We start from the raw sequence: 8938 nt of genomic DNA on the forward strand, positions 1-8938 counted from the left end.
GCGCCACGTGAGAATGATAAACGACACTTTACCGAAAATTGGTAACTGTAGCGTTAACAGAAATGAAGTCTTAACCAGAAAAAAAAATTTGCAGTTTCTCATTTTAAAAGAACTTCTTTCTGACCTTCATTTTGAGGAGTCTCCTTGGGATCTCAAATGTCTCTTCAGAACGCTGCCTCTCACAAGAACTGTCGTCTTCCGCACGCAATCTTATAAGCATTGAAACGCGTAACACAAAATGACTCAACCCCAGATGTGTTTTCATCTACTTATAGGGAGGGCTGCTGTATGGGACACAAAGAACAAGAGTGTAGCAGGAACCCGGGGGGCTCTGTCACAGTGTCCACCAAGCGGTGTCTAGAAACATTTGCCTCATTGCCCATAGACACGCTGCTGTGTCTACTTGACACTATGACAGAATCCAAGAGCTTCATCCCTATGGATGCTGGAAACAGGTTCACCTTCAACAATATGTCAGTCGGGTCACTTGGGCTGAAGTGGTCTTCTCAGGCCGACTTTCTTTTCCCTCAGTGAAACCTGGATTTCCTTACACACATTCTCCTGACACTTCAGTTTTGTTAGGCGCTTTGTTTCATACTCCTTTTCAAGTGTCATGGCTAAAAATAATAATAATAAGATAAAGCAAATGAAGCCATCTGAGCAGCATTTCCCCCTGGCGCCATCTCAGAGCCGAGTAGCACACAGCGGGTGAACACTGTTGAGGAATTAACTTTACTGAGAACTGACAGGAGGCATGGGTGTGGAAAACAAACTTAAAAGTTCTTGTGGTAACTAGTCAAGGGTACAATCGCTAACTTATTAAAGCAGAACTTAACTCACACTGCACTGAAGGAAACTTGCATTCCTGTTTGGTTTGGCTTGCCAAGAGATTCATAGGACTACCAAATGCGATTTCTCCCAAGAACGGCAGCTTCATGTTCGTCAAGTTTGTGTACCAGGTCTTTGTGAGCTCCGCAAGGTCCCATGGTTCCTGTCTGAGGCAAAATTTCATGAGCTTATTCAACCAATTTTTCACTGGGAACGCCGCATGATGTACAGACCATGTCCTACTGCCTCCCCCCACCCCACTTTTGCTAATGGAAGATTTTTCAGAGTTCTCATCCCAACAAGGAAGAAAATCCTACTAACTACCTCAGAGACACATTGGTAAAAGTCCAGAAGCTATGTCCAGTGCAGCAGCCTACAATTCCAGCCAATCGACAAATGAGATTGTGAACAAGAACTATAAGCTACAGTGTCTGTCTGTCTTTATTTGCTTACTTGTGTGTTTATGTACTTATTTATTTATATATTTTGACACAGGGTCTCACTAGGACAGCCTTGCTAGCCTTGAACGTCTGTGTAGACCAGGCTGGCCTCAAATGCACAGAGATCTGCCTGCTTCTGCCTCCCAAGGGCTGGGTTTAAAGGCATGCACCACCACACCCAACTACAACGTCTATTGTGGCTGACCAAATAATGTCGAAAGCTGGATTACAGTAGTGTACTCTTGTAATCCTGAAGGCAGAGGGACACAACTGTAATCCTAGTACTTGGGAGGCAGAGGCAGGAAAACAGTGAGTTTGAAGACAGCCTAGACTGTACAGTATGATCCAGAGCAGCCCAGTGCGCATGGTAGAACCCTGTCTCAAGGAACAACAAAGGGACGAGGCTGGAGAAATGGATCGATGGTTAAAAGTGCTTGTTGCTCTTTTAGACAAGCCAGGTCGAATTCCTAGCACCCACGAGGCAGCTCACAACCATCTGTAGCCCCAGTTTCAGGGGCTCCAACAGGCACATGATACACAGACATGCAGGCAAAACACTTACACACAAAAAATAAACCTTGGGGCTGGAGAGATGGCTCAGCGGTTAAGAGCCCCGACTACTCTTCCAGAGGTCCTGCGTTCAATTCCCAGCAACCACATGGTGGCTCACAACCATCTGCAATGGAATCTGATGCCCTCTTCTGGTGAGTCTGAAGACAGTGACCGTGTACTCACACGTATAAAATAATATAATCTTTAAAAAAGTAAACCTAAAGATGGTAAAACAGAGCATCATCACACTGAGCAGGTGTGTGGATCATACAAAGGCTGTGGTGGATAGTCTTGAGAAATAAGTAAGTCCACGTTGAAAGTGATCGCTCTATACTTAAACGCTGCTTAATTCTGAAGGATAAGCATCAGCTACATGTTGTCATCTGCAGTCCTTAACACTTCAGCCCCATTTGCTTTAGTCTGAGTAGGGGGTAAACGATCTGAGATAAATATTTTCCCAATGGGCTGGTGCAATAGCTCAGTGGTTAAGAGCACTGACTGCTCTTCCAGAGGTCCTAAGTTCAAATCCCAGCAACCACATGGTGGCTCATAACTCCCCGTAATTAGGTCTGACGACCTCTTCTGGTGCATCTGAAGTCAGCTACAGTGCACTTATGTATAATAATAAATAAATCTTTAGGCCGGAGCAAACAGGAACTGAGTGAGTGGAGTTGACCAGAGCGAGTGGGGTTGACCAGAGCAAGCAGAGGTCCTAAAGATTTAATTCCCAACAACCACATGAAGGCTTACAACCATCTGTACAGCTACAGTGTACTCACACACATAAAAATAAATAAATAAATACATCTTAGAAAAGAATATTCTCATTAAAAAAAAGTTATCCCAAGTTTCCTCTTCCAGTTTCACTGACACTTCATACAACTTTAGGACATGGCTTACTGGTATAAAAATATTATAAAAAATATTATAGAAGCAGTTTTAAAAGTTACAAACATGTATTTATAAAATTAGTCTGTTTCAAAAAAACAGACTTTGAGATGGCTCAGCCCATAAGAGTGCCTGCCAGCAAGATTGATAACCTAGGCTTGATCCCGAGGATCTCTCATGGATGGAAGGAATCAGCTCCAAAAGCTGTCACTCACACACACACACACACACACACACACACACAGAGAGAGAGAGAGAGAGAGAGAGAGAGAGAGAGAGAGAGAGAGAGAGAGAGAGGAGTATTTTTAAATGAAAGTTATTAAAAGCACAGAAAAACAGAAATCATCTCAAAGTCTATTAAGAAAGACACATCTAAGGGTCTGGAGTTGCAGCTCAGCTACTAGACTGTTTACCAAGCATGCATGGGGGACTGGGTTCAATTCCCAGCACTGCACAAAAACAGTATTTCCGATTTTTTTCTTTTATACAGTATCTATACTGTGTTGGTGGGTTTTCTGTGGGTTTGGGGTGTTTCATGACTAATGTATTTATTTTTACTTAACTGCATAGACAGGTCTTCAATTTATAATCTTCCTGCCTCAGTCTCCCAAGGGGCTGGGTTTACAGGCCTGTGCCACCTGATCTATAATTGAAACAATACTTACTAGAATGGTACTTCCTGTAGCCCGAGGTCTAAACCACACCTAACTAGCAAACCTGAATGAGTGTAATGAATGGTAATCTTGTGCAACCTGTTAAGGATCCACACTGACATCTTAGAACACTGCTCGCCTCATGAAGGTAAATGTCATAAACCAAGCAGAGGGGTTAAAAGGCAAAAGCCAAGCATGGCTGTGCATGCCATTTAGTTCCCACACCTGGGAGACAGAAGCTGAAAAACAACCTTGTCTGTATGGCCAGTTCATGAAGGCCAGCTAAGGTTACACAGATAAGACCCTGTATCAAAAGAAGAGGAGGAGGAGGAAGAGGGGGAGGGAGAAGGGTCGGAGGAGGGAGAGGAAGAGAAGAAGAAGAAAGTAATTTTTAAGGCAATACCACAGAGTGCAACTTCTGCGCAGCAATGCTTCCATTATGTGCTCTCTGTGTTCCCCGCAACCAGCAGGTCTTAGACGCTCATTGTTTCAGTGACTAGCCCCACCACAACAGACAGACGTGCATTGTGTCACAGATGTAGGCATTAAAGCTGAGACACAGTGTGCAGAGATGCCAGGGTTGGAGCTCAGGGCTTCGGACTGAAAAGCCCACATTGATATACACTGCCTGCCAAGAGGACAGGGAGCTAAACTGACCCATTGTACCAGCCCAAAACAAGCGGTTTTAAAGCATGGGCATTGTTAGTACATTGTTGTACACTATAACTGTGTTTTAAGATGGGAGTAGTAAAGGTGTTTTTGAATGACTGAAACTAAAGAAAAATGATACACAGACAATAAATACATGTATGTGTGTGTATATATAGACACATATGCACACACTTATATACAAATGAAAACCATTATTTTAGATGCTAACCTAAAAAAATACTTTTAGAATGTCTTTAAACAAGGTGACACAACATCTCCCAGAACATAAGCATATGACTATGGTTTGATCAGCTTAGAAACCTCTGTTTCTCATTTCAAAGTATTGCTTCGGTGTGAAGACTTACTAGAATCGTCTGTTGGCTTTAACTGTCCACTTGGCACAGCCAGGAGTGGCCTAAGAAGGGATTCTCAACTGAGGGATTTCTCAGATCACAAGGCCTCTGGCCATATCATCTGTGGGGAATGGGGCCCAGCACGCTGCAGGCTGTGCCACTACCTGGAAGGTGATCTAGGATACAGCTAGCTGAGCATAAGCCTGCGAGCCTGCCAGCAAGCAGCGAACCTCCGTGGTTTCTGCTTCAAGCTTCCCACTTGAGTTTCTGCCCTGATTTCCTTCAGTGATGACTTGTGATCTGAAAGCATCCTGGAAATGAAGCCGACTAAATCCTTCCCTCCCCTGAGTGCACATTTTAATTTTTCAGATTATTTTATGTAGGTGTTTTGCTTGCATGTAAGTCTATTTCATGCATGCTTTGTTCCCATTTGGTCCAGAAGGGGGCGACAGATCTAATGAAACCGGAGTTAGGGATGGTCGTGAGCCACTTTGTGGGCCCTTGCAGGAAACCAAGCTCAGGCCCTTTGCAAGAGCAGCAGATGCTCTTAATCCATGAGCCACGTCTCTAGCCCCTGTTCATATATTCTTATAAAAGTACCATTCGGGAATCTGGAAAGATGGATCACCTATTAAGAGCACAAACTGCTTTTGCAAATAGGACCGAGGTTTGGTTCCCGGAATCTACAGAGAGACGCTGTAACACCCGTAACTTCAATACCAGCGGATCTGACAGCGTCTTTTGGTCTTCATGGGCACCTGCTCAAATGTAGTGTACATACAGAAGCAGGTACAAACACAAAATAAAAATAATTTTCAAGTAGTCCTTTAAAGACAAAATCCAGATCCATTCAAGTGCTTCCAGTAACAATGAGAACAGAAGTGCCCAGCCCCTGTCGCAAGCTCCAGCCATGGTAATTAGTGTGTGTGTGTGTGTGTGTGTGTGTGTGTGTGTGTGTACTTACACTTTATAACAGCTGCCCTTCAAAATGGTCTGTACTGTGTTCCTTCTTGGCAAGCCATACGCCATGACAAATGATCACAGTCGTTTCCTTACATAGGAGCCTGATGTAACATCTGCGCCGCCGTGTGCACTTTGCCTGAAAGAACAGCAAGAGGCCTAATTAACAGCTCTCATTTGAATAGTTTTATAGACAAATAATCAAAAGCCAGGAGAAAGCATTTGGGGCTGTCAGGAAGCACATCATAAATATTCACTGGACCTGAACTATGAACATACAAGCTAGTTCTGTTCATTTTTAGGAAGTCGCTCAATCAGTTCAGCGAGAGTCTAAGGTGAGGGAAAGCCAGGCGAGGGTCATCCGGAGCAAGACTGTAGTTGGCATCCCCGCACCCAGGCACGGGTAAGCGCCCGAGTCCCGTCGCCAGGTCGCGTAGCTGCGCGCCCTAGTGTTTTTGGTGGGGACAACGACCGGGCCGCACCGGCATGGAACCCCATGGCCACCTAAGGCCCTTTCCTGCTCTCTGTTCCAGATAGAACCGGCTAGGGCACGGTAGCGAGTGCCGGCCTCGCCCTCCCAGCCCGTGCCGCTCCCGGAGCCCCTGTACCCCGCAGGTCAGCCGCGCCCCGGTCGCGCCCCCGACCCAGGGCAGCGCGCGCTAGGTGCACATGGCCGCGCACTCGCAGCGGCCCCGCCGCAGACATGCGCCGGCTTGCTCGTGCGCCTGATTGCTTAGGTGCCCGGCTCACCCTGCGCTCACCTGGCGCCTGCCCTACGTCACCCGGCGCCTCAATAAAGGGCATTGTGTACGCGCGGGACGCAGATCCAGCCTGCCCAATGGGAATCACTTCGCTCCAGTGGATGATAGTCGTTGTCCCACGCCCACTCTCGAGGATCCGGTGACAGCTCCCTGTTCCTGTCCATGTAGGAACCTCTTAGGGTCCCAAACAAACCGTGGCACTATGCGGGAGGGTTTTGCTAGAGTTGTCATTTGCTAACACCAGGACCTTCCCTGTGTCCCTCCTCCGAGCCTAAATGACTTCATAAAGCAAAGAGGATATCATATGTGTATGTTTCGTGGGTTATGAGAACTAAGGACTAGGCCTGCGAGCTTCTAGCCGCTCGAAGGGTTACATCATTGTGAGTTTAGTAACAACAGAGGGTTCTCTTGAGAGGGAGGGAATGAAACTCCTCCATTTACAGTTAATTCAGGTGGGCACTCCACCTGTCGCTGTTCTTTTCTGTTTATGTTGAAACAGTCCAGACTGGCCTGAATCACTCTGTAGCCCAGCAAACACACACACACACACACACACACACACACACACACACCACGATAGGGATCTATCACTGAGCCTAGAATGTCCCAGAAAACATGTCCCGGTTTCCTCCATTATCCAAAAGAAAAAATAAAAGTTATGGGAAGTTACAGGAGGGAAAGCTCTGACGAGCTGCATGATGGGATGTCCACCAGCAACTGCCAAGCTGGCTTATCTATAGAAAATGCTTCTGTGCCTACAAGAAACTAGAAAGTATAGAAGCCCGACTCATCGTATCTGTAGTCCAAATGGGGAATGTGTGTGCCACAGGGATGAAGAGTACCCATTATAGAAAAAAAAATCTTTTTATTTTTTAATTATTTTTTTTTAAAAATTAATTTATTCATTATATGTAAGTACACTGTAGCTGCCTTCAGACACTCCCGAAGAGGAAGTCAGATCTCATTATGGATGGTTGTGAGCCACTATGTGGTTGCTGGGATTTGAACTCAGGACATTCAGAAGAGCAGTCAGTGCTCTTACCCGATGAGCCATCTCTCCAGCCCTCACCCCCCACCCCACCCCCTTTTGGGGGGAGGCGGGGTTTCGAGACAGGGTTTCTCTGTGTAACCCTGGCTGGATGTCCTGGAACTCATTCTGTAGGTAGACCAGGCTGGATTTGAGAACTCAGAAATCTGCCTGCCTCTGCCTCCCAAGTGCTGGGATTAAAGGCGTGAGCCACCCCTACCTTTTTTTATTTTTAAACTTGCATTTCTGTGTGTGTGTGTGTGTTGTGTGTTTGTGTTTGCCTGTGTTTGGGAACACACATGCTGTGTGACCTGAGTGTGCAAGTCACAAGTCAGCTTGTAAGAACCAGTTCTCTCCTTGCACATCACTCGGGTCCTGAGGACTAAACTCGGGTCATCAGGCTTGGCTGCAAGTCTTTAATCCCTGAGCCATTTCACAGCCCTGCCTCATTTCATAATTAAGATTAATACTAAGTGCTTACCGGGCAGAGGAAATACCATGATCACAGGTTGGTTTTCCCAGGGTGAGGCTTATCCAATGTCCTCTGGACCTACTGACCCCAGCAATCTACCCACTGTGAGAAAGTAACCGCATGGTTTATGGTGGAGGACTGTATTTATATTTTCACCTAAATTAGAAGAGGAGGAGGAGGAGGAGGAGGAGGAGGAGGAGGAGGAGAAAGGAGGATAAAAATGAATAGAACCCACACTTTTATAGACATTTGCCCTAAGAGGATCCACGAACTCTTACCCAGAGCCACTCAGAACCCTTAAACAGAGTCAGCTAAACATTCAAGGACATGGAGGGAGGCTGTCCGCTAAAGATTTACAATCAAAAACCACTTTCTGAAATTCCCTTTGAAAATACCAAGCCGGGGCTGGAGAAATATCTCAGTGGTGAAGAACAGCTGCTGCGCTTCCGAGTATCCGGTCCGTTCCCAGAGCCTATGTGGCGGCTACTATTGGTTCTGTGGCTAGGAATAGCCTCAACATTCTGACCCTCCTGCCTCTACCTCCCGAATGCTGGGCGTGCACGCATACGCCACCACAAGAGCCACTTTGGGGCTGGGTATTGAAGCCAGATGGCCCCTGGGTTCAGTTGAACTAGATCCTAAATCTGTCTTGTTTTCTGACAACCTGAAATCTGGAGCTGTTGAGTTGATGGTTCTAGCTTTGGGTCTCCATGGAGTTTCAGTCAAGGCTGTGTATGTATGTGCACCCCATGCATGCCTGGTGCCTTCGGAGTTCAGAAGAGGGTGGTGCTGCATACCCAGGAGTCTGATTCATTGATGGCTCCAGTTCCAGAGGATTCCACGCCCTCTTCTGGCCTCTGAGGGCACTGCACACATATAGTGCACAGATGTGCAGGCAGAAAAATACCCGAATATATAAAATAAAGTCATACGGGCTGGAGAGATGGCTCATCGGTTAAGAACACTGGCTGGTCTATGAAAGGACCCAGGTTCGAATCCCAGCACCTACGTGGCTACTCATAGCCCTCTGTAACTGCAGTCCCAAGAGATCTGATGCCCTCATCTAAACACACTACATACTCATGGTGGACATACATACATATATGCATAGAAAACACCCATACACATCAAAATAAAGTGAAATATTTTTTTAAAGGTTTATTTATTTATTATATGTAAGTACACTGTAGCTGTCTTCAGACACTCCAGAAGAGGGCATCAGATCTTGTTCTGGATGGTTGTGAGCCACCATGTGGTTGCTGGGATTTGAACTCCGGGCCTTCGGAAGAGCAGTCGGGTGCTCTTACCCACTGAGCCATCTCACCAGCCCCAAAGTGCAATATTTTTTAAAGG

At 46.2% G+C, this 8938-nt stretch overlaps 1 protein-coding gene and 1 non-coding gene across 2 annotated transcripts; one reads left to right on the top strand and one right to left on the bottom strand.

Annotated features, from left to right (window-relative positions):
- Positions 1-243: 243 nt before the first annotated feature.
- Positions 244-6066, bottom strand: C13H4orf36 (chromosome 13 C4orf36 homolog). Its single transcript, XM_021211308.1, has 4 exons — positions 5808-6066; positions 5330-5464; positions 841-995; positions 244-617 (listed from the first exon to the last, which is right to left on the bottom strand). Exons 2-4 carry the CDS (start codon positions 5392-5394, stop codon positions 484-486), a joined length of 354 nt encoding a protein of 117 aa, XP_021066967.1. The 5' UTR covers positions 5395-5464; positions 5808-6066; the 3' UTR covers positions 244-483.
- Positions 6067-7586: 1520 nt separating this feature from the next.
- Positions 7587-7744, top strand: LOC115065285. The gene has a single exon (XR_003845075.1). It is a non-coding gene; the product is annotated as a U1 spliceosomal RNA (small nuclear RNA).
- The last annotated feature ends 1194 nt before the right edge of the window (positions 7745-8938 follow it).

Source organism: Mus pahari, chromosome 13 (genome assembly GCF_900095145.1).
Source record: "Mus pahari chromosome 13, PAHARI_EIJ_v1.1, whole genome shotgun sequence".
Lineage (NCBI taxonomy): Eukaryota > Metazoa > Chordata > Mammalia > Rodentia > Muridae > Mus > Mus pahari.

Bases quoted from the DNA above. Each gene is read 5' to 3' on its own strand.
- C13H4orf36 (XM_021211308.1), bottom strand. From the start codon at position 5,394: ATGGCGTATGGCTTGCCAAGAAGGAACACAGTACAGACCATTTTGAAG. The intron at 996-5,329 runs GTAAGTACACAC...ATTTTGCCTCAG, and splicing joins AAGGGCAGCTGTTATAAAGT to ACAGGAACCATGGGACCTTG. The intron at 618-840 runs GTGAGTTAAGTT...TATTATTTTTAG, and splicing joins CAAGTTTCCTTCAGTGCAGT to CCATGACACTTGAAAAGGAG.